Source organism: Balearica regulorum, chromosome 28 (assembly GCF_011004875.1).
Source record: "Balearica regulorum gibbericeps isolate bBalReg1 chromosome 28, bBalReg1.pri, whole genome shotgun sequence".
Classification (NCBI taxonomy): domain Eukaryota; kingdom Metazoa; phylum Chordata; class Aves; order Gruiformes; family Gruidae; genus Balearica; species Balearica regulorum.
The window spans coordinates 501,111-526,301 of record NC_046211.1 but is presented as its reverse complement, the minus strand read 5'-3'; the positions used below and the strand labels follow the sequence as shown (position 1 = coordinate 526,301).

Here is a 25,191-nt window from a genome sequence, read left to right as displayed (position 1 = left end):
GTTCACCTGTTTCTTCACATTCTTACAACGTTTCAACAAACAGTATCAAACAGCATGTGCAGATCCAGTTTTGTGTGCTTGTGAGTAAGGATGGATTTTGGTCAGTGGGTGAAACCTCTACACGCTGAATGAACAGGTATCTTTTTTTGACCCTTCTCTGCATCCACCAAGTTATTTTGTTTCACTGCAGGCATTTCTTCCACTTTGACAAGCATGAGAGAGCCCCTGGTCAGTCATGAGGGGAAGGTTTCACAACCCCTTCACAGATTCTCCAAAAAGCAGGCATTTGGCTAACGTCTGCAATTCCAGGGTGTGTTTCCAACGGGCTCTGACCGACTGTGGGTATTCACCATGACAGCATCCCCTCAGAAACCTCCTTATAGCCAACGAAGGTGTGGTCAGGTGAGTCCATGGTAAAGCTCACCTTGCAATAAATAGACCCAGACAAGCACACATACTAAAAGCAGAATCTCTCCTATGGACATGGATCCCATAAGCATGGCAAGACCCATTGGTTTCCTCCCAGACTCACAAGGAACTCTCTACTCACAGCTTACCTTTTTCAGTATCCAGATTAACAAATGTTAGGAAAAAAGAAAGTATTTTAATTCAAGCGAGTCCCATGCTTTGCTTCTCTTCTTTCTGTAAGCATGTTTTTGCATTTGGCATTTAGTTTTTACAAGGAATAGAAGCAATCTGCACTTCAGTAGTTGTACACACTTGTATTCAAGGGCATTTCAAATGGAGATTTTAGGACAGGAACCAGACTGGAGTGTTCGCTGTAGCTGGAATGAGAGACCTTGGTCACCCTGCCACACATTGATGGGCTGAGAAGAGACCTGAGGGCCACCCTCACTAGCAAGTTTGTGATCTATGGAAAATCACGACCTAAAAATGCTGGTAGAGTGAGAGGAACTCCTCCATCTGCTCCTGTGCTGCAGGAAGACAGGCTGCCATCTGCCCTCATGTGGCCATGTGGAAGATGAGGCACCTTTTCCAATTTAAAACGCTCCATCCCATAGGAAATAGGTGCGAAAACAATACGGGCTCCAGTAGTATCGGCTGGTGGCAAATGATTTCCTAACAAATCCATGACTTTCCTGGGAAACATGAGATTGTTTAGACACTGAGTACTCACAGTACCCACTCGGCATTTGCACGGGTTAGCAGCATACACTCCATTCTTGCAACCAGTCCCTTCGCAAGGCAAGCAATGGGTCCTCACAGTGAGATGGTTTAAACATCACCCATTTCAAACAAGAAGCTGCTGAAAATGGGCTTTTACATCAGACACGGGTAGCTACAACGCCATGTCAGTTAGAAAGCTCTCAGGCTTTACCAGGTCCTCACAGAACTGCTTGTCACAGGTTTCAAAGGGACCAAGGGGCAGCAATCCCGCTGCCCTATGCTAAAAACACAAAATCAAACTCTCAAAACCTGGTTCCAAATATGTTAGGCCAGACAATCAGCAGAATGAAGTCTTGATTATGAAGTAAGATCTGTCAGCTAGATGAGGATTTTGCTGTGGAAGCACAGGAAAAGTCAGAAAAAAACCCAGCCAAAAGGCTCCAGCGGGAAGTTGCATTGAGACACTGCTCCTCCAACGTTGCCGATGTGAGTCCCGTGTTACAACTGGCAATGCTCAAGCTCAGCAGGGAACAGCAGAGGCTGGCAATGGACACAGATGGGAAAGCAACAGATCTAGAGGCAGAAAAAAGAATCAGACCCAAGAAACAGCTTCAGGAAGACGCATCGGGAACTGGCAAGAGAAGAAAGGGTGGACTTGTGAGTGCTTGTCTGTTCAAGAAGAGGAAGACACCTGTAAGACACCTGCTGCCAGGATCACCTGGCTTTGGCTCAGTGGGCAGAAAAGCTCTTTGCAGTTTTCTCCGGTCTTAGAACATGGAAGAGAATCTTTGCTTCTGATAATGGGAACAAAGGTGGCTTCTGCGAAAGTAAATTCCTTACCAAAGAATTTTTAGACAAAAGACGTTGTTAACTTGCTGAAATGAATTTACATTTTGTGTTCTTTGAAATAGAAAAGGCTGAAATGCTAAAAAGAAAAAAAAAAAAGTGAAGTTCCACCTGACTTGGAGAACAATTTTATTGTTGATTTTTTTATAACATCAGTGCACAAATGTTAAAATATAACCCAGCTCTGGAAACATGTGGCTTCAGATTAGATATGCATGATTTTTATGCTGTGTCTGCTGTAAAGCACTGAGTACTTTATGAGCAAATTAAGCTTTGCAGGGACAGGACACTCTTGCTCTGGGGCAAGCCCATGGAACTGGATACAGAGTCATTGAGGAACAGCTTCTCCACCACCAAACAGTGACAAGGTAAAGTGGCACCAGACAATGCAAACGGTCCTTAAAAGACTGGTGACCTTGGCCATGAAACCTACAGTCAATAGTGATTACATGGGACCTTACGAAAGGGGAAGAAGTAGAGAAAATGAGATGTATATCATGTTTCAGAGAGATTCACTTGGCTGCCTCAGAATGAGAAGAAAGCAGAGCTTCTGTGGCTCATCCTAATGGAAGTCTAAATTTAGATTGCGGACAAATTTCCAGCTGAAACGATTCACCTACACAAAAGGGAAGTGGAGGGTCAGGAGGAGAGAGAGGGAGAAAGAGGAGGAAAGAACAAGAAAAGAGAAAACAGCTCCAAACAACAGTTACATCCAGATATCAGAGGTACAGTCTCCACCAGGGTAACGAATCTCATGAGCTAGGACAGGCCCATCAGGTTCCTTCCCAAAATCCACTAGGAAGTTTTTATTCACTTTCAATCCACCTCTTTCAGTATCCACATCAATCTGCAGCATAACAGAGCCTTCCCTGAAAAAGGGACAAGAAAACAGAGAGTGGGAAAAAGGTCTGTATTTGTTGCTCTTCTCTTCCATCAAAAGTGAGTTACATCGCCTCGGTGAAACCTGCAACCTCAAATTAGCAATGAACGAGTGAAAATGAATAGCTGCTGCTACTTCGGAAGGAAGCAGCGAGCTGCACCATGCCCTCCTGTGGCCATCTGGAAGATCATCTCCTTTAACCGAAAACCAGAAAATCATGCTGATACAGGCACAGGCAGGTTGGAAGTACTACAGATTCCAGGAGGCTAGCTCACCTTCACTGCTTTCTTCCCATTTTCACCTATTTCCTAATAGCTCATGATTTCAACAAACACCGTGTGCAGACCCCAACTCCTGTGTGCCTGCTGGGCAAGGATGGATTCTGGCTAGTGGGTAGGCTGTGTATAAAAAGTTACTGGATTCGCCCTCCCTGCGTGGGAACTTTGCTCCGTATACCAGCTGGTATATGCATATTGCTATTTAAGAAAGAAATCTGGAACACGGGCTTGTACAGCCATCCTCGTTTACCAAAGTTTTCTTACTTGACAAGGTCTGGGTAGAACTGCTTGTCCCATCCGCTGTAGAGAGAGCTGGTGACATATAGCCTCTTCCCATCCAAACTAAGCTGAATCATCTGAGGACCACCTGGCACCCTCTTCCCCTAAAATGGTAATAGAGAACAAGGCGGTCAAGACATGCTGCCACAGAGGTTGAACAAAAGAAAAGCAACAGCAAGGAGAAACAAAACAGCACAGCAGTTCTACTACTCGGAGGACCATCAGCACTCCGAAATCCTTGACACAAGAACACCAAGCCCCTACTTTGGGGAGAGAACAGTTTTTACTGGGAGTCTGACTCCTTCCTAACAGGGAGCCTTGAAGCCATTTCAGACGAGTCCCACTTAATTCACAGAACTAGTAATGTAAGAAATAAGGGCTGAAGGGTCCAGGCTGCTGTACCTGGATGGAAGCGTCAAAAATCAGGAGGTGGGTGGTATAACACAGTTGCAAACAAGAACGTGTCTATGCTGCCGCTAGGTCACAGTCTGCACTGTGAAGACAAGGAGTACATGGAACTTCCTGAAACTGCCTTCAGTGGCCAACAGAGCTTAGCTGTGACCATACTGAGTTCTTGCACATCCCACAAGACTTTCCATAGGTAGCTGCCTTGGCAGTGGTAATAGTAATGCACGTTGCTAATGACCAGAGACAATTAATGCTTTTTCATTTTCACACACACTCCCCCCACTGCAGAATGAGCTGGTTTAGTGCTTCGACCATCAGTTGTTAAAAAAGTATCAGAAGCAATGATGGCAGCGTGATGGATGCATACTGCATTAGCTTTAAATTAGCTAGCTACCAACAGCAGGGAAGATGTAATTACACAGGCTTCAGTTCAGTTGAACAGCTTGTCTGATCCCACCTGGGACCCAGAACACTTACCAGGATTTACCAACTCCAGCCCGTGCTGAGATGTGATACCTGCCCAGGCTGGGAGCCAAGATCTAAACTAGCTCAGATTTGGCTTTATAGGCGGTACCTTTGACTGAGGGGTCAGGATATTTCAAAATGGATTGCAATTAGCAGAGCACTGACAACATGCATGTTTGGAAAACTCACTTTGATCACAAATGGCTCTGGCTGATGCTGCAACTCCTTGTCTTCCAGTACAGTTACAGGCCCACCTTTTGTGATGCTGCCTCCCAGAAACACCTGTAGCCAAGGGAATGTGTGAGAATAGGCATCAGCTATCAAAGGAACATGAAAGCAACGTAGTGACAATTCTCAAGCAAAAGTAAATTGACGTTTTCTCCTCTGAAAAAAGAAGGAAATAAAAGGATTGTACTGCCCTTGTACGTGACAGCTTTTCTGATGCTGCCTCACCTGTCCCACCAGCTTGGGCTTGCGGGTGTCGGAGATGTCATACTGGCGGATGTCTCCGTGCAGCCAGTTGCTGAAATACAGGAACCTGTCGTCCAGCGAGATGAGGATATCAGTAATCAGACCTTCAAGAACATATTCAGTAGCCAAGTCAGGAAATGGACAGGACCAGCAACAAACAAGACCACAAAATTCTAGTCATAGTTGCGTCAGAAAAATTTGTTAAGATATGGGTTGAACAAACAGAATCAGCCTTGGAAAACCAGTGCCCACTCAAAGGAGGTTCAGGTTCCACCAGCATTCCCAGGACCATTCCTGAATACTGTGAGCTCATGCCGAAAGACCCAAACTCCAAGAAACTGGCCTCAAGCACTGAGTAGTGTGGGAGCAGAGGCCTGACAATCTCCTGCTTGGCGGCCCATAAGCCAGGCTAATTTGGTTACATCAGAAGTGCTGCAGAAAGAACCCAAACTGAAATTTAGAATTTTACAAGGGAAGAGTTTGCCATTTAAGGATGAGATTTTTCCAAAAAGCTCACTGTACTAGGGAAATTGGCTGTACTAGGGAAATGGAAGAGGAGAACACCCCATTTCTTTCCCAAACATGCTCACACTAACCTGGCATGTCAGGGAGAAGCCATCCTTGCACCTTCTTGCTGGGTACTTCAATCACCTTCTCTGCTGCCCAGTCTCCTTTCTGCAGAGGGCACAGGAGAGAACACGGCATTATTGTTGCCTTGATGTCAACCAAGAGAGCTCAGCGATGCATGACAGGGGGAGGAGAAGCAAACAGTGCTATGTATTTAGCAGGTCCTGTACAGAGGTGATATGCACACTGCAAGTAAGTGTTACCAAGGGGTGAGGATGGCAACTACAGTGCCAGTGAGAATGTTAATGGTTATACCACGCACCAACACCTCAGACTGCTGTAACAGTAGCAGAACTATAGACTGCTCATCTCCCACAGTTTGGTGCCCTGTCTGTCTCCAACTCGCCCTCTAAACAGGCCACAGCTCTGCTCCCCTTGTCTGTGACCCCACGGCTTTCCTTTCCTCCTCTCCCTTTGGGTCTTCCCTATGTGTCCAAATACTGTCCGTGCAGCAGGCAGCACACATGGACACCGGTGACAGGTTTCGCGTGGTCTGTCCCATTCATATATGTTTGCTGACCAGCCGGCAGGCCGAAAAGCAAGCTGCTGAGCTAATGCTGCAGCCCTTTCCTCACTGCAAGTGGATTGTCTCATGTTCAAGTGATCACTAATGTTCCTATCATTCACAAGACCTTTGAGACCTTCACAATTCATTAACTGTGATTAAATTGATCAATGAGTTAATCTGGAGGGCAGGAGAGATGGAAGTGGGGCTGACAGACCAGCACCATGACCTCCTAAGCTTTGCTTCCTTTCAGGGTCAGGCTGCTGAAGACTTGCATGCTAGGCATCAGCACTACGGCTGCAGAGACTTCCAACTGCAATTGCTCAAAGATGAGGGACTATGCGGGAGCTTCAGAAAGCTGCGGCATTGGCTTTGTGCATGCAGGTTTGCTCTCTGACACAATGTTATAGCTTGGCTAGAATTAATCAGAATTCTATTTATTTCCTAAGTGATTGGTGGATTTCTGAAACAACTAGGATTGAGCTTCTGCACTTGCCGTGGCTTTCATTACGTACCTCTGTCTTGTAGAAGCGATGCACCGCACCACTCAGTGCACATCCAACAAACCCTTCTGCGGCATCCGGATTGTGGAGGAATCGGATTTCCAAAGGTATGGAGCCCTTCCCTAAGTCAACTGCCTGAACGTATGTGTGAGTGCTCCAGTCCCACACATTAATGCGGCGGCCATAATGCCCTAATGGATCAGGTCAGACAGAAATAAGCACAGAAGATACTAGTTTAAACAAGAATCCCTTTTACTTTTGAGAGTTAAACACTTCCTCACCTCTCTCTACATCAGCTGGATTAAACCCATCTGCCAAGACTTTTGGGGCTCCCCATTCGGTGCTCATCAGGACATTGTGTCGTGGCTGATACCAGAAGTCGTAACCCAGGGGAGGTACCTTTTCCCCATTCTCCCAATTTCCTTTCACTTCAAAGGTCTCTCCGTCCAGCAAAATAAAGCCACCTGATATAAAAACCAAAGAAAGTTGTTTGAAGACATTCACACAGATTCACAGCTTTAAATAAGTTAAATAATACATTAATATTTAAATGTCTGTTTTTGAAACACGCTGTAAAATGCAACTCTGCTTAAAGAAAATTTTGTCATTCCGTTAGTATCGCTTTTGTGGACTAAAGCAAATGAAAGCTGGATTTTTAAAGAATTTCATCATGTTGTAATGAATTTTTTAAGCTCCAGTTGGCTCAATGTCTTACTCAAGTCATTCCAATAAATCAGTAAGCCTCCTAGAGTACATTTCAATTAAGAGATATGTTAGAGAAGATCCTGGAGGAGTCACCTCTGTTTTTCTTTGCTTGCCACCAGTATCCTTGAATTACATACATAATATGCATCTATTCAAGGACATGTTTGCTCACACTCCAGAAGAGAAAAACCCCATGAAAAGCAGCAGGGTTCACCACTTTTACATCTGAAGCCTATTTCTCCTAGTAGGTAGTATTTCTCTTTAGATGTCAGGTGCTTTATGTCTGAACAGGTAACGACATTTATACACAAGAATGCTTCAAAGGTTTTAAATAGGAAGTGCACTCTAGAATAGTTTGAAAGGCTTCATTTTCATTAGACAGTGAGATGGAGAGGATTTAGGGTGGCAACAGAATCTTTCATGGCCAAGTCACAAATACTGAGCTGATACAGATGACGTTTGAAAGCAATTCCTCCTTGCTCTATGCTGAAGGGACCCAAGTGAAACGTTAGTGGGTTTCTTGCTCGTATTAAAACCACTAGAGCTGGTTGTCTTTAGTAATATATGTGAAAGACTGAGACATGGAAGCTGAACTCATCGAGGTGCCTCCACACCAGGTCTGAATGGCAGAGTCATGTCCATACAGCTTCCCTGGTACCTGAAGTATTTCTTCTACAGTTAAATAAACAGCTGCTGGAATGGTGATGTGCACACAAGAACTGTAAGCTCTTACAAATCCTTCTGGCTTTGCAGCCTGTACTTTGGGACCGGGACACTTCTATACCACCAATACCTTTCTAGAGTAATGAAGGGGATTAGTACCTTTTCCGTTGCCAGAAGGGTCTCCCAAACAGCTGATTAAGATGTCACCACTGCCCAGACAGTGAGACGTGTGAGGATTAGCCACATTACCCTTCCAGAACAACTCCACTGGCTCGACAATCTAAAATAAACATACACATAGTCACAGTCAGCTTCCCTGAGATGGCTGCAGAATACCAGCTCCACTCCTAAGAGTGAAGGTTTCGAAGCCTGAGGAAGGAGTGGGAATGGCGTATGTGTGGGGGATTGTTTCTGCTGCTACTTTGTTTTTCCAGCACCTGCCACCTCCCACTTTCTACTCTGCCCAGTAATACTCCATGACATTTATTTGTTCTTCTCAAAAATATAAACACCAAGAGTGGAATGGTTAGAATCCGTCTAATTCCTGCACCAGTGAGGCACCGACAGCTGCGTTTGTTTTAATTAGTATCAGTGGCAGAAACACCACTTGTGTGCATTCAGGCATCAGCTCTCACTGGAGTACCAGCAGTTCAGAGGGGGAAAAAAAAATCTTTGAGGCTTGCCAGAGACTCAGTTTGAAACCAAATTCACTGTACAGGAAGAGACCTTTGGGGGGGTTTATTCCACTGCATTAACAGTTAAAGGCTGGCAGAGCCCTACAGAACTCCCAACTGAAAGACTCTGAATGAGAGTATTGGCAGGCAGGTGGGGTGGGACAAAAGACCACTTAAAAGTTTCCTTACATTCCACAGTGTGACCTGTCTCCAAAATACAGTCTCTGCCAAACCTGGAACTTTGTACAGCAGTTTCACACCTGACAGTGTATATATTTACATCTAAGCTAATCCTCTATGCTTACTTTGTAGCCAGCGAAAAGAAACAAACACTCTTAAGACACAGTTCCTTTACCCTAAAACACTTTTCTGAACTAAGTTAGACAAATCTGACTCCAGCAATACCTTTTTTTTTTTCACTAACTGTAAAGAGAATCTAAACAGTTAGACATGAAAAAGTGTAAGTGTGTATCTGCACCTATATCTATGCCAGTATCTGAATCTCTGCCAAATGAATTCTATTTGCAGTGGGAAAATTTCAGTTGTTTCCATGATCGAGAGATTTAAAAAATGTTCATTTCCCCATATTAAAACATTTTCTTCAAATTTTCTTTTAAAAAATCTACATATCCCATGTTTAGGAACCAAGGATTACAAATCAAGGAGGAGGTGTCCTTTACGGAAGAGACCTGGTTTTGCTTAGCGAAAATCCAATCAAATTTGAACTCATCTCTGAAAAACACACAATCTACGTACGCTCAGCTGAAGGTGTCAGGTAGGTCCTGTAGTCAAAACCAATAATGCAGTGTGCAACTACTTCGACTGAAACACATATCGCAGAGGCAGGCGGAATTTTGGAACTGCCTAATTCTTCAGTGTTTGATGCTGCATTTACTCGTATTTCTTTAGTGTGAGACTTTTGTGTGTACTTTATTAATAAACTGGAGGAGTTTCAAAACTCCCACAAGTTCCTAATATTTGACAAAAGCTTCCATAACTGTTCCAACTCTCCTTTTCTAATTTGAAGTTGGCATCCACAAAATCACCGTCTCTTGGTCAAAATATAAGAAATAAAATCCCAGCTTAAAGTCATCTAAATATACCTTATGGATTCTAGGAGCTCGCATGTCTGTTCCCACATCCACCACATAAATGCGAGAAGAGATGAGACTTGGTAGAATCAGACGGTTTCTTCTCTTTGTGGCATCCCCAAAGCAGCTGCTACAGGCATTCCACCCTGAATGATGGAGCTCATCCTTGAGATTAGGCATGGGCAGGCGGTGGATCACCTACAAAGTCAGAGACAGACTTAAGATTCAGTCTGGCATAGTTTTTTCCCCTAGGCAAAGAAATGGGTCTTTATGTCAAAGCATAAATTAATAAAGAGCAGAAGGAACCTGCTATTTGTTATTCAGGAGGCAGATTCAGCCCAAGATATGCAGAGCTGAAGCTGTAAAGTGGGAGAAGAAAGTTGGACATCATGATTGCCCAGCATTTGCTAAACGCTGTATGCTATTAAATTAATCCAAATCTTTAAAAGACTCTCTCTAATTAAGGAGATGTGGAACAATGATATGGAAAACAACAGCAAACCCATCACTTGTCCATGTGCTGCAAGTCTCCGATTGCAACTGGGGCTGACTGTAGCAAACAGACATGTTAATTTGCACTCTCGCCTCTGATTTTTACTTTTCCACTGTATAACTAAGAAAAATTGAAAGATTACAGCTGACTTTTGTCAAAGTTTTAGGAGATTTGTTTCCTCTACTCCTCCGCAATAAAACTCTAAGCAGTAGCTATAAAAAAAAAGAACAAATTATGAAAATCTTTGTTGTCAAACCAGATTCACTGCTCCTTAAACACATGGAGATCAGAGTCCAAAGTATCTTCAGTGATTTCAGTCATACAGCACTGTGTGTCTAAATGCATTTAAGTGTACACTATTTGCAGTAACAAACTGAGCAGCTTCAGGACAGTCTTACCAGTATTTTGGATCTGGCATATTGGTAGCTACCTACCCACAGCTTTCCATCTATGAAGTAAATGGATTGGATTTATAATATTTATAATGCCTACTGTGTAGAATTTCCCAGGGTATTGGACATCCTACATTATAGACTCTCTCCATACCACTGACACACCGCGAGGAAATACCACCTTCTAGAGCTTAAAACTCATGCTCAGTATAAATCAGTGTTACAAAAGGAACTATTAAAATCCCAAGCACAAAAATGCTCTGAAAGCATCTTGAGACTAACAAGCTAAATGTTAGCTTTGAGTAACCTATTAAGAAGAACAGCAGAGGATTTGATTTGTTCTCAACACAAATATCTACTTGAACAGGATTATGAGAAAAGAAAAAGAAACATGAAGTCAGACACAGAGCAGGGGACGAAAGGCTGCACAAGACCCAACCTTCATAAGGGTCACAAACCAGGCGAGAAGCTAGAAATGGAGAACGCGAACCCAAATATTCACCACCCCAGAAAACAGAGCACCGGAGCCGTTCTACATAGGGGTACCTGACAGTAGTGTGGAGATTGGGGGTCAACATCCACAGTGGCCAGGTAGTCAGGCTTCTCTACCCCAGTGTTCCTGTAGATACAGGGCAGGTACACAATCTCCTCCCGGGGACCTTTCAAGGCAGAAGTCTTGTTGAATGCATTGAAAGAAACCATTTTTTACAAAAAGCTGTGGTTAACTTTCAGACACTCTTCACTAGATTTAATCTCTCTGTTGTAAATGGTGATTCTTCCTAGGAAGCTGGACCTCAGCATTTCCACTGTATGGAGAAACACTGGCAATATATAGTTTGGGCAGCCAGAAACAGCCAGGAGAAAGCGCTTGTACAGCTGTGGGGCCTTTCCACTCCCTTGCCCTCCAAAGCAAGAGGCCCTGGGGATACCATTCTTCCTCTGAAAAAGGGACGTGCTGGAGACCATCTTCCCACCGGCAAGGCCGCATCAAGCATCTCCTCCTCCCAGTTACACAAGTGACGACTCCCAGTGCCAGGGCCCACCCTTCAGTCTACCGGTGCCAAAAGCCTGCTTATCACAATCTATAAAATTGAGGCTTCTAAAATATATCAAAGGACTCAAGGTGAAGTTCTGACACAATTAAAAGCTATAGCAAAATGCCTTAAGGGCTCTAGTGGGCTTCAGGATTTAGCCGGACACCGCTTGGAAGAACAGACCACAGCTACATGCAGATGAGAAGCTTGCCGCTGAAATGTCACACAGATTACCCTACAGTCCTCTCTCCTATCTCCCCTTCTTCTGTCCTAGACAATCACTTGTGTTTATGAGAGAGTCTGAGGGTAGTCTGTAAAGGTCACCATCCAAAACCACCAAGGAAGCATTTTTTATTTTAGGTTAAACACTTGCCCCCAATATTCTTAAAGCAAAGCTCTATTTTGCAGCATATTAAAGCAGGAAAGTTTGCTGAGTGTTAGCATCTTACAGCTGTGCATACATCCAAACCGCCTTTGGTTCGGTGCTGTGGCAAGTGAACTCATGGTAACAGAGCTTGCGTACTTTGCCCAGAGTTGGACTCAAAATGACATAAAACCTCTCCCGATATTTAAAGTCTCCTTAGGCTTCCTAATTAATGAGCCAACGTCCTAGTCTTCACCTAATTTGGAAACAATCCCTTTTCTGACGGCCTGGATTTAGAAAAGATGTTACAGTACTTGCCTTTCATGGCATCCAGAGGGGTTGCATATCCTGGACCACATGCTCCGCATTTTGCTGATCGGAGAAAAAAAAAAGAAGTTATTTTCATCTCCAAATTATTCTGAAGCATATTTCTAAGAGGACAATGGCTTTGCATTCAGAGATTGGCAAATCTTAGATCCAATTGTTACATTGCCAAACACCTGTCAGTCACACTGACCCCAGGCAGTGCTGAGGTTACTCGAGTTTCTGAAAATGTACACAATATGACACCCCACGCTGAAAAATAATGGGAAATTTGGGCCTTCGTTTCAAGGAGTTCAGCCTCACAATTTTAAAGCACATTCATATATGACAAGGGTCTGGGATTTAAGAAAATTGTGTTAAATGTTTTAGAGCGAGCTGCTGAATCACTGCCAGATGAGTAAGTAGACAGATTGCCCAATTTGAACAGTCCATTTTATTATTACTGGAAAGCCTCCAGCCTTTCTCAGCATACAACTGCTGAAGAAGTGGTTATTGTCAAGGATTTACAGCCTGGGTAAGAGGTGATAATACAGGTATCACCAGCCAGGACAGGAGGAAGTGGAGTTACCAACCATTCCACCTTCTCTCCACAAAAACTCAGCTCCCCACCTCTGCTCTCACACCACCGTTACAGAAACTCTCCTTGAACTGGCATTGCTCATTCTCCACTCTCAGCACAGCAACTGCATCACTCATCAGACATCTGAGTGGTTTTAGGAAGCTAGAAAGGGAATCTAAACGTCCTCCGGAGAAGGAAACCCCAAAAAAGCAGAAGAAAGGATCCTGTCTGGTAGAAGGCTGGGTTCTGCGCTAGGAGAAACGTGTCATTTCATAGCAGCAGAAGACTGAGAAGCAAAGCTCTTCTGTGCTGAGAGTCAAAACTGACCGATGCATCCGGGTGCGGCCATGCACCAACCCTGAAAATGTCGGTGGGGAGTGGGAACCACAGCAGCTGTGATCTACAGCTTCTCCATCTGGAAAGTGTGTGTTCCCTTCCAAAAACACGGGACTCCTCTATTAGGATTTTCCAGAATTAAGAGCTGGATCCTCATCAAGCTTAAAGCACTGCTCATCACGAACGTGTAATGCTTCACCAGCATTTCAGCTTAGTCCTAAGAAGTTTCTTAGCTCCCTCTGCATCACTTTGGATCCTAATAACATCTAATCAAAAAGTGCCTTAAAACAGCCTTGTACACAGCCATTCCTACTCTAACACAGTCACAGAAGGTACAAGCTCAGGATTGCATCAATGAACTGTTGCCTACAATTAAGACAGTATTACCCTGAAATATTGCTTTAAGGGGCAGTTACAACATGTTGGAAGTTTATAGGCTTAACTGACACACATAAATCTCTACTTTTCTAGAGTCAGGGAGCTGCAGCCCTGCTGAACCCACTCCACAATGCAGGAAGCTTCTGCTCTGTTCCGAAACGGAACCAGTATACAATCAGCTATTTAAAACGCAAAAATATACAAGTGCTGTGCAGCGGGATGCCAGCAAAATTTTTCAGTATGCCACAAAGTGAAATACACGTTGACAGAAGCAAACCCGTAAGATAGGTGCCTCCCTCTGTACCTCAAGTACTTGTACTAAAAATAAGCAAACCACCTAATTATTTGCCATTCTCTGATATTTGAAAAGAGAGGTTTATAGGAAGAGTTTCTTTCAGAATGCCACAGCTCTAAGATTTCAGACCCGGAGGCAGTGACAGCGCCAGTGCCCAGTTAATGCCGGAGCCTTTCTTTGAAGGCAAACTGCTCCCAGCAATCCCCTCACAGGGGCTCATAACTTTAAAAACTGGATCTTCTCAAAAAGAGTAATTTAGTACGTTAGGTTTAATTTCACATCCTTTGTGGAATATTTTTATCTGGAAACACAAAATACAAAGTTTGCTTTGTTCCATTTATGTCTAAGCCGTAATTTAAACTTTATTCCAATTTTCTCAATCACCTAAATTAGCAGGAACTCAGTACGCATTAGACCGCAGCTCAATTAGCATTGCAAATGCAGTTTTCCACAGATTTCTTTGAGAAAAAGATCATTTGTGCCAAATTGTTTTCCAGAGAAAACATACAGCAAGATGATGAATGTTTTCTCTTCTTTCTTCTCATACACTTTTTTTCCTCCTTTCCCTCTGATCTTGTTCAAACACTCTTTTATTCTGAACCATTGTATCTAACTGCCTGAAGATATCTGCGGGTGATGCAAGTCTTTCCGTGTTACGTGATGCCAAGCACATTTGTGAATACAAAATAAGGTTTTTGTCATGAAACTGTGATTTGTACCATCTTGTAGCAACATGTTAACAATAATATTTACATTGCTATGTTAATAATCCATGGTTAAACATGTTAATATTGCTTATTTCCTTCCAGATCCCCCATTAATCTGGCAGCTGGCCGAGTGTTTCCAGCACCAGGAAGCGGGACACTGCATCACATACATGCGGTTTGCAAACTCCAGCGAGGACAAAAGTGTTGGGATTTTGTTTTTGCAGTATGTCTCACACCTTTATAGGCAAATTCCCTTACGGGTAGCTTCCCATCCACAAAGTCCACCTTCCCTGTCTTTCTAAATTGAAGAACGTTTCTCTGCCACCAATGGCTCACGTGTTAATTTAAGGGGAAGAGAGAACACATTTAGCTTTAACCGTTCATTGTACAATTTTCCTTTTTTCACAAATGAAGCCTCATTCCTCCTTACTCCTATGCAGTTATTCATACATATACACTCAGAGCTGATAAAAATATCACTGCTCCTTTTGTTACCATTGTCTACAGCAGTTCTCTCCTGGGGAGAGCAAAGGGAATTGAGGAACCCAGTCTCGTTTCCTTTCGCTTTGTATTTTTTCATGTCTTTCCATCTGTTCCATTCCTTGTTTTGGAGACCAGGAGGGACAGTAAACCAAAGGCAAGTGTCCAGTCCTTCATGAGCCACCACCAGTGAGATCCACAGGCCACTCCGGAAAACTCCATACAAATCAACAAGAAGGTTTGGGGATATTTCACTACGCTTACAACAGCTGAAAATATGTAAGCCATAATTTCCCACATAAAGCATAATGAGGGACTCCCTGCAGCTTGCCATCCACTCAGCAAGTTTTAGACAAAAAGGAGGCAGTTCTCAATGTCATAAATGTTCAAAGAGCTTCTCTGATGGTGGCAAAGAAACCGTGCTCTTTTGGGCGGCAGTGAAGAACAAAATGTTTCATTCCACTTGGTTTTTGGGCACCAAGCTGTACCACCGTGCCAGGCAGTATCACAGACGGTGCAAGGTCTGAGGATGACGACTGGATCTATCAGTCTAGCACTCACAGCATGGAGAAACAGTCCTAACACCTCTGGGTTCGCTTGTCCCTGCTACTGGGTGAGCCGAGATGCTGTGTTGCTTTGCACCTCCGAGTACAAGCGCTTCCCTGGCCAGGCAGGTGATAAAGATGCCTCTCAGCCTTTTCAAGGGCTGTCAAGTCTTCAGAAATGCTGAGCTCCTCAGGGCAAAGAAATATTGGGAAGTACAGATCATCCCAAGGGACAACAAATACCACAAAACATCATACAAGCAAGATTTAGGAGTTTGTTTTATGAAAAACTTCTGAAGTAGCTATTTTTTTTTTAGAAAATGAAAGGCCAATCCATTTATACTTACCTAAACAGTGGGTTAAAAGTTTTCAAGCGATATGCAAAGCCTCTGAGGAAGCTGCAGCACAAGCAAACTAGACTCAGATTAACCTGGAGTCACTAGTAGCCTGGATAATGAGGTTTATAGATTTACAACAACGGGCAACAGCATTGTAAAAAAAATCCCACCTGATAACGCGCAGTTGCAGAGCAAATTCAGTAACTATTAACACAAAGAGGCATTCTTTGATAGTTTGTGTTTAATGGTATGAAATAAAAGAAAGGAGCAGGAAAGACTTTGTCTTTTTATATGCACTGCTTTATGGCAGCAGAGTTCTTCAGCTCACTTAACCTGTGAAGGTGCCTAAGCCTCTTCACAGAGGGAGCTTAGGAGAAATGTGGCAATAAATTAGGCACCTCTGTTGAGAGCTTAAAGTTAGGTGGAATAAATCTGGGCCAGACCAGGCTTTTTGCAGAGCCTGAGTAAATAGAAAGTCCTCTGAAGTTAAGGTGTATGCGTGGGTTAAACACTGATACGTTAAAAAATGAAGGCAGACAAATCTGTTTTATGGTATGATTGTGCTAAACTGCTGAAGTACACACACAAATGGGAAAAAAAGAAATTGGTATATCAGCTGTACTATGTCCATGACAAGACACAGGCCTTCCAGAACAGCAGAGACAAAAGCAGCACATATTTTATGGAACCCAAGTAACAAATTATGCAAGCAGACTTTAATGATCTGTTAAATTTTTGAAGAGCAGTCCAAGACTTGATCTCCGACACTGCCAAGAGCATACTTTTCCAAACCTTGTGAGCAATCAATCACCTTCATGGTACTTTAAGCTCTAAGGTGCAGTATTTAACTTACTCTTTACACACTGCCTAGCGACTTCCTACAGACTGCCACAAAACTGTTATTATCACAGGTTAAACACTGAAACATACCGTTGGAAAGCAAAGCAAGACAAATATAATTGCACTATGAGTATTTCCAGCAGCACAAAAAGATAACCATTCCCCCATGGCAGATAAACCAGACCAGACACTTCTGCTGAGTCAGAATCATTGTTTTTGTCTGTGTAATAATGGCTTTTTTTGACTAAGATCTACAATCTTACCCTGTGTTGTGAAATGACAATGTAACAGCGTCCTCCTTGCAAATTACACAATAATATATTCACAGGCAAAAAACCCGCCATCTGTTTTAGTCCCCTCCCTCCATTTCCTGTCCAGGTATCCAAAAATGAAAGTCCATACAAATTATAGGGTCTATCAGAAAAATATAAGCAAAGAGTTAAATTCTGGTCCTGAGTTTCCCGACAACCTTCCTAAGAGCCATTCACATCCACAGTGAACAGAGCGGTGAGTCCAAATGCTTATTGCAGTTCCTAAATGCTGAGGTACTGAGAGAGACATTTAATGGTAGCATAAAAGGCATTTACTGATAGCATTAAAGCTACTTATTTAAAACCACAGGGGGGGTTCAATAAAGAAGTAAACCTTTTAATAGTCGGAGGAAATGCTGAACTTCAGCCCTGGGTCTCTCCTCACCAGCCCACCACGCTAAGGAACCCACCGGCCCCCTCTTACAAGTGTCACAGTGCAGAGCTGGAGCCAAAGGCAGCAGATCCCAGCTGGATCCACTGGCTGGATCTCTTACCCATGTTGGATCGGACGCTCAGGGCTGCTGGGTGTGCGCAGGAGGGAGTATGGCTGCCCGGACTTGATTTTTGTGAAGCAAAAGCTGCTGGGAGAGGGTCATATATACAAGAGCGAAGGGGCGGGCAGGACTGGGGAGGGAACTGCCAAGGGGAGGATCCAGCGCAGCTGGGAGTGCAGGAGGACGGGGACAGAAATTCAGCTTCTGCTTCCCAGGAAGGAGTGGAGGAAGCTTGAGAGCTCTGCGTGGACCCCCGTCCTCTGCTGCACCTGGCCCTGATGCTGCTGTGCCTTCCACCTCCTCCTGTTTAAATTCCAGATCTGTTTATCTAGGTATTTTGTACCCAAGTAACCGCCCTCACGCAGAGAGAGCCTGCGTGCTTTCTAACAGCAGAAGGGGAAACAGTTGTGCTTAAAAACTCTCCATTTTGGGCAATGTTTCAAGTTCTCCAGGAGTCAACGCATGCCAGACCGGATCACAGCTCTCGATTGTGTCTGGATTGGCAGGCAGCAATGTTTTTAACGTTTCACAGCCCGTCAGTCCCCTAAACAAGGCAGCTACGAAAGGACAACTTGCCTGCTGAAAACTTCACAGAATTACTTCTGAAAGCAGATTCTTTCAAGATTGACAGCTGCCCTGGAGTATTGGAAAATCAGGATTTCACTCTCCCTTCCATCTCGGATTCTGCTAAACTCTCCCTAATCAGAATTAGTCTATTATTGCCCAATGATTTTTTTCAAGGACAGCACATCTTCCCAGGCAACATGACCTCCCTTATCTCCAAAACATTCTCAAGAGAGGATACCACATTTCACAGCCCTGTCCCACTTTGTCTCTGCCCTTCACATAAGCCACCAGTAACAGCAGAAAAACAAAACAGTGCTGAAACACCAGAACTGCTGAAGCAATTCCCTCCGTGAAGCCAAGGGAATGTCAGGGAGCACTGATAAACAACCAAGAACTATCCATTTACTTAGATTTATTTACTGAACTGAGCCCTTGTTTTCCTGATCACAAATTAGACAACTGCAGTCTGTTCACCTGTTTACTGCTTCAGACTGCTAGCTAAATATTTTGTGCAAACAAATTATTGCTCAGAAAATGCTTTTCTGTAAATTTTGTTCTTAATACTCCACAGTTGTAGTCAGGTATTTGAACTGTGTGATGGGCCATCCAAGTCATGGCTTTCTCATCTCATTTGATGAGCTTACTTCTGCTAGCTGATTCAAAAAGATAATATTTGGGGAAAAAAAAGATATGTTTATTATTTTTGTCCACAAATCCTTAGTGTCCATTGGACTGTCCATCTTTCATTAAAAGTTCCTTGTATTTCTATCACTCTTTCTGATCTTTTCTTCCTCAGATGCAGCCTTGTCTGTCCAATAGTTCCTTCCCTCCTTAACTTTTCGTTTTACAACACTTTACTACACATAAACTTGATTCGGGGGGGGGGGGTGTTAAGCTGCTGTTAAAAAGTGTAATTGATTTCATAAACTCGAGAGACTGTGTTCTCAGGAGACGCCATGAAACGCTAACTGAGCCACCCTGAGGAATCAGACCTGTCTGTTCAGAGCGGCATGCTCCTGAAGAACCCCCCTAACAGGACTCCATGGAGAGACAGTTCACAACTTCACTCCAATTCCAAGATCGATGACCTGAATTTTAGGCAGAGTGGGTGGGAATTCAGTCATTTGCAGCAATGACCTACTGCTTCCGTCAAAATCACCAGGAGTTCTCGCTCCCTAGGTCAGCAGGAGCACAGCCAGGCCGGTCCACACATCCATTGAAGTCCTGTACTGCCAGGGAGAGGGGAAGCCCATAACACAAACCCCACAAAACTCTGCCAACTGATCAGGCAATAGTTTACTTCTCTTTAAATTACCTGACCCAACAAGGAATGCATTATTGCTCAGGATGAAAATCTCATTATATTAAATCATTAGCGCTCTTGGCTCACATCTCGCGCCACTGCGGAGGCAGAGGGATCTGCCGCACACCTCGGGATGTGTCTATCACAAACACAATAACAGAGAAAGGCCAAGATGAGTTTGTGCACACCCAGAGGCTTGGGAACAGCCTCAGAGGCAGCCTGAAGCAGGGAAGTTGCAGAAGAGACGTTAGAGATTAAAAGAAGCGTGTGCCAAAGGGGGCGGTTGGGAACAGCCTGGTGAAAACAAACAGCTCGTGAGATAAACCCCATTGAATGAAATAGGACTGTGTTAAAAAACCCCACACTAGCAGCCGCAAATACTTTCATCTAGCCCTTCGCAGGCCAACCTACGCCGCCCCTCTGCTCTCCAGTTTCTATACAGCTCTTACTACTGTGATGCCCCGTGTCACAGCTCAGACTCCTGCAATGCTCTTGGGAAGTGCGCGCCTCATTTTTGTATCCTGCATCTCGAAATTAATCTCGTTGCAGCGTCATCATTGAGATTCGCAAACATACTTTAATAAAGTAGAACACTTGTAATCAACACATCGGCATGCCTTGTCTTGAGAGGTGGCTATAATATATCATTCTATTTATAGCAGCACAAAAAGAATGTGCAGGTAAAGCCAAAGAATTGGTTTCTAGCCCACACCTCTTCATGGCATCCAAACTCCAAATTATGCTTGAGGAAAATTCTGATTTGGTTCAAACCAATCTGACTAGATGGTTTATCTAGTCTGGAGCTTCACATGCCAAAGATTCCCCGAAAGCCCCACTTCCCTGTTCTGCGTGCCATTCATTAAGTGCTGCACACACAGAGAACTTGGTTTTGTTCTGAAAGCAAGCCTGGAAACAGGGGACTGCACAACACCTGTCCCATCCTGATGTTTCCTTACATTTTCATTACATTTCGTGAGCAATATGGAATGAGCCCAGATCGTAAAGCCAGGATTTCACATGCTCTCACTGTTACTCTTCTTTGTGAGACTTTGTATGGTTCATTCTCAGCTGATACAGCGTGGTGCATGCCCTCACATTCTGATGCACTGTTTTTCTGATGTTTGATTCAGCTTCTTCCAAGGTGGATAGAATGTGAAAATTCTTTATTTTCAATCTTTAGATTCTACACGGGATCTACCAACATTCATGCCAATTCTTTCAATTACAAAGAGAATGGAAAAATAAACTGTAAGCTCTCTAGTTTAACGGATGTCCTGTATATTACATGTGCATAGCATGTGGGATATTGGGCCCCTCGTCTTAATAATTATTGAGAGTCCTTGTATAAAAGCACCGTAAAAAAAAAAGAATTATAGTTATTAACCATTATAAACTGGATCAGGTATATATCAAAAAGTTCATATAAAATAAGGTCAAATAGCTACAGTCTGAGTTAGAAATTATTTTTTTTCTTCACTGCTCTGGACAAGTTTCAAACCGGCCATCTGTCAACCCTTCTACCTTAACATCAATGACTTTTTGAACTCAGCAATGTGTTTACAGAATTAAGCAACCAGGAGTTACGTGTTTGATTTGTATCATTTGTTCTGCAATCCTACAAAGTGCAAAACCTCTTCAGGAGTAAGATCAGGACCTTTACATTGCACTCATATTTTCATTCTAGTCATATAACTAAGACAAACAACATCTCTCCTCCCTCTCCAAACATCTCAATCCTCTCTCCAAAACAAGAATATGGGAACAAAAATCTAAATGTCATTGTCAAAGAGTAGAGCAACTAAGAATTCCCTGTTGTGCGTTTGGCTTAGTAGACAGTTTAATGCCAAGGTTTTATCCTTTTAATGTTTATGAAAACATCGTGGCAATTTAAATGAATCTTCACAGAACAGGCAAAATCTTGCAAACCTCAGGCAAAAACCTCATAGAGAATGGTGCTTGAGTAAAGACTATCGCATTTAGATGAGCAATGTTATTTCGTCTCCTGATTGTGCAGAAAGTATTAAAGCAAAGGAAAAAAGAAAAGAAATCCAAACAAATGCAACGCAAAAGTAACCCCCCCCCAAACAAAAAGCCCAGCAAAACAGAGCAATCCACTGGAGACAGATTCATTCACCTCTAAAGAGGATGGTGAAAGAGAAAAACCCACCATGACAAACAAGAGTCGGATCATCTGATGGACAGCTGGAAAAACCTTCAGCCACCCCAGAGGTGTGGGCAGAACAGGGCCTGGTGAAGAATTACTATCAGGAAAAAATATGACAAGCCCATTGTGATTGCAAAGTCAAACATTCGTTAATGAAAGCTCCGGTTAAGGGTGTCAATATAAATGAAATTCAATCCTCTTTTATGCTGATATAAATTACATTCAGTTGCCTTTTAAATGTGCATTGTAAACCGTACATTGTGAAATAACTCACCATTATTTTTTTGTAAGATACACACCCAATTCAATTGATTGAGTAGCTAAAACATTTTTAACCATTAACATTTAGTGCATAACCCCAAGCTTAGCAAAAAAAAACCCCAACGCTTTCCAACCAAGCACAAAGTGCAATTTTTAACTCCTATTTATGACCCTTGCCACATAAGTATTCTATAAACACTATTAAATTTAGCTGCGCAATACCCACTATGTTAGGTGGCATCATTTAGTTCACCTGACAATTGCAGACTTCAGAGAGAGGAGAATTATAACTGCATTGACCAAAACCAACTACTAAATTTCAATGTCCACTTTAGAAAAAGCACAAGCATTTAGCTTGTTTATAACGACATAGAGAGCTCACTTCTCCCTTCTGCAAATCTGGCTGCAGATGTTTTATGCTGAGCACCCAAAAATGAAAACTACCCAATTAGTGGCCCAATTTGTAGTTTAAGCGACTCATCAGAATTTACTTTTGAGAATTAGTAGAGCATAAATCAGGTTGCAGAAGACAAAAAAAGAGTCAATCCCAGCCTACCTTCAAAAGAAGAAACCGGGAAATAGACACCATTCATCTTCACTTCGCTCCCTGGAAAATTGTTCAACAATTTGTTAGAACCTTAAAATAACTTGGAAAGAACTAGCCTGTAGTTATCCAGAACAAATCACGGCATACCAATTTCTTTCTAGGATAAGAGAAGACTTTGAGCAAAAGGGGAAAAGTAGAAGAGAACATATATCTTGGTTAGAGTGACAAGTCTGATGTTTTGCCTCACAACTTCCTCCTAACTAAACATATAAAGCAACTCACATAAAACAACTGCAAGTTTGGTGTAAAAATACCCGCAAAACTATAAAAACCCAGCTGTGTGATGATTCAAATGGGAAGGGTGTTTCCACTGTAGCTCTGGACCCACATTAACAAGTAATGTCAGTACTATATCGCATGTGAAATGGAGAATAGGTACATTAAATCTACAAAGAGTAGCAAAGAGGACTATCGAGTATGAAAAAATGGAGAAATTTGGAAGTGGAGGAGTGTTTTTCCTGAAATAATACCATCATTAACAGAATTAGCCTGGAAGCTAGAAATGCCTAACAGATTGTAAACAGAGTTTTCAGGATTCCTTTCTCAGTGTATTTATCTGGATATTTGTTCCTAACCTTACGTGGAATCAGAGGCAGGCTGAAAAGCATTAGTGTGGATTTGTCTTAAAATGGCATGGAAACAGTTCTGGATACGTTAATTGATGTCAAGTTGGGAAAATGAGTGTCTGCTTCACAAACGTTGACAGCCTTCTTGGAACTTCACTGATATTTGCAAACCACATAATTGTTCTTTAATTGTTACATAAAATACTACATCTATACGGCAAGTCCGTTGGCAACCAGAGTTAAATAACGACACATGGAATAATAAATGATGCTTTTGACAACTTTCAAATTTTATCACAAATCTTACAATAGAGATTTCTGTTAAATCCCCCAGTCGTGCTATCTGAAGGAATCACAGTTTTTCTTTTTAAGAGGCAATATGCTAAGCCTCATGTTTATGGAGAGCTCACAGCTTGACGCTGAAACAAGTACAAAATCCCACACATTTATTATTTTTAATAATTTCATAATGTTTAAAGAAATGGCGTAATCTTGGAGAGCCCAATCTTTTCCTTCAAGGTTGATAATAACGAAATGACAACAACCAGATGTTTAGAGAAACTGCAAAGGGAAATCTCAGCTGGGACGTGACAAGACAAACAAAGCCAATGATTAAAAAGACAGACATTTTTATAGCCACAACAGCTTCCTGCAGAGAAATATCTTGATCCTGGGCCAAATCCCAGAGTCCTGTAGGCTACAGGCCTCTAACTGTATTTTTATTAAGACCTCCCTTGAGTAGGTTTCTTCTGCGGCGGTAGGTTATTTGCCTAAGTAATTAGCTCATAGCTAGTAGATAATATTGTCATTCTTTCAGGACTAGTGTTGTTAGCTGTCAGTAAAAAATTGCCACGTCTTAGCAGCTTTTTAAGGCAAGGAATCCCGTTCTACCTTTGTTGCTCAATTAGGCTCTCTCAGGAATAAAGGAGACACCTGTATTAGCTGATGAGCTGGACGATGATGCGCTTTAGCATCCCTTCAGATGTTTGGTGTCCTTCAAAAAGAAAGGTTTAGGTTTGATCTACCTCAGCATTTACCCCTGTTACACAATCGTGTATTCAAAGAACAGCTTCTAATTGTGATATACATTCTTGGCCAAATGGGTCCAAAACTTCAGTATTAACCAACAGGATATCCTTTGTTCAGAGGGCTGTTTGTTTTCCAGAGGGAGTACTTCATAAATATAACTCTGAGCGCATGCCTTCAAGAGTTAATCAGGTCCCCTCAGACCTCATACTGTAAAGTAAAAAAGTTTAAAAAAAAAAAAGACTCAGAGACCAAACAAAAGGACAATGTACTCCTTCCCTCTCTGCAACATGCTGAAACAGCTCGGCAGATTTCTACCCTAAAAATAGAAATGTAAGAGTTTTTAATGATTTTTAGCAATCTTTTCAAAGACACAGGTGAAGACTGCAGCTTACGCATTTGGTAGCTATGTGGTTTAAGACAGCTGAGGTAACTCCTGGTCACCCATTCCTGCCCTTACACTATCCACTGGGTTGTACAGAAACAGCGGGGGACAGGGGAAGACATCTCCTATGCATTTAGTTATCGCAGAGAAATTTTGGAGAAAAGGGAGAAATTTCTAGCTATAAACTAATGAAAAATCATGCTCTGTGTTACACCTTGTAAACATAAATGAGTTACAATGTATTTGAGAATTAAATTGAGCATGGAACCAATTAATAAGCATCCTCAGGCATCACAGTGACCCATTTGTGCAAAGTATTAAGGAAAAACACTTAATGGAGGATTCCCCAAATCCAGTCTTCTGAGGTAAAACAATACATTTGACTTCTGCTTCACGAGGCAGATTAGGAAAGCATTTTAGGAAGAGCTTTGTTTCAATGTTTGTTTGAAAAAATTAAAAACAAATTTCAAAACTTTATATGTAAGTTAAAATATAGAACATGTGGGTGTTTTAAACATTCAGACCTAAAGAATACCAGTTAACATTAAATTTCTCACAAACAATAGAAACTGAACCTCAGTATTAATTCAATGGGAAAAATGAAATGGAGAGTTCTACAATCAAAAGAAAACAGGGACTGTCCTGTACTTAAAGTGACAAATTAATATAATAAAAAACCGAAAAAAACCAGGGAAAATGTCACTTAACTGTAGCGATCTGGGTATTCTGGGCAGCCAGCACGCCTTGCTGCATAAGCGTCTGTCTACCTTGATGTACCTGACTCAGCCAATCTGCCAGAGGAAAAAAAAGAAGTTACATATATAATTTCATTTTCAAATCGTTAGTGGCATTCTCAAAGCTTATTTCTTTCAAACATATTCTAGTGCAAATTTCTGCTC

General features: G+C 42.5%; 1 protein-coding gene across 5 annotated transcripts; it reads right to left on the bottom strand.

Annotated features, from left to right (window-relative positions):
- Positions 1-2,086: 2,086 nt before the first annotated feature.
- On the bottom strand, positions 2,087-25,084 carry LOC104640228 (methanethiol oxidase). 5 transcript variants are annotated; one of them, XM_075736889.1, is made up of 14 exons: positions 25,001-25,084; positions 22,265-22,315; positions 21,451-21,530; positions 12,125-12,178; positions 10,955-11,067; positions 9,536-9,721; positions 7,918-8,038; positions 6,672-6,854; positions 6,403-6,581; positions 5,352-5,430; positions 4,738-4,859; positions 4,474-4,566; positions 3,397-3,515; positions 2,087-2,843 (listed from the first exon to the last, which is right to left on the bottom strand). In XM_075736889.1, the coding sequence occupies exons 4-14, from the start codon at positions 12,129-12,131 to the stop codon at positions 2,681-2,683; spliced, it is 1,365 nt and encodes a 454-aa protein (XP_075593004.1). In that variant the 5' UTR covers positions 12,132-12,178; positions 21,451-21,530; positions 22,265-22,315; positions 25,001-25,084; the 3' UTR covers positions 2,087-2,680. The 5 variants fall into 5 exon arrangements, with proteins under 5 accessions (XP_075593004.1, XP_075593005.1, XP_075593003.1 ...); XM_075736890.1 differs by having other exon boundaries at positions 21,451-21,544; positions 25,001-25,078; XM_075736888.1 differs by lacking the exon at positions 21,451-21,530.
- Positions 25,085-25,191: the final 107 nt, after the last annotated feature.

Excerpts from the sequence above, each read along its gene's own strand:
- LOC104640228 (XM_075736887.1), bottom strand. The coding sequence starts at position 25,045 with ATGCAGCAAGGCGTGCTGGCTGCCCAGAATACCCAGATCGCTACAGTT. Across the intron at positions 4,567-4,737 it reads AGCCCAAGCTGGTGGGACAG|GTGTTTCTGGGAGGCAGCAT; the intron begins GTGAGGCAGCAT and ends CCTTGGCTACAG. Across the intron at positions 2,844-3,396 it reads TTCTACCCAGACCTTGTCAA|GGAAGGCTCTGTTATGCTGC; the intron begins GTAAGAAAACTT and ends TCCCTTTTTCAG.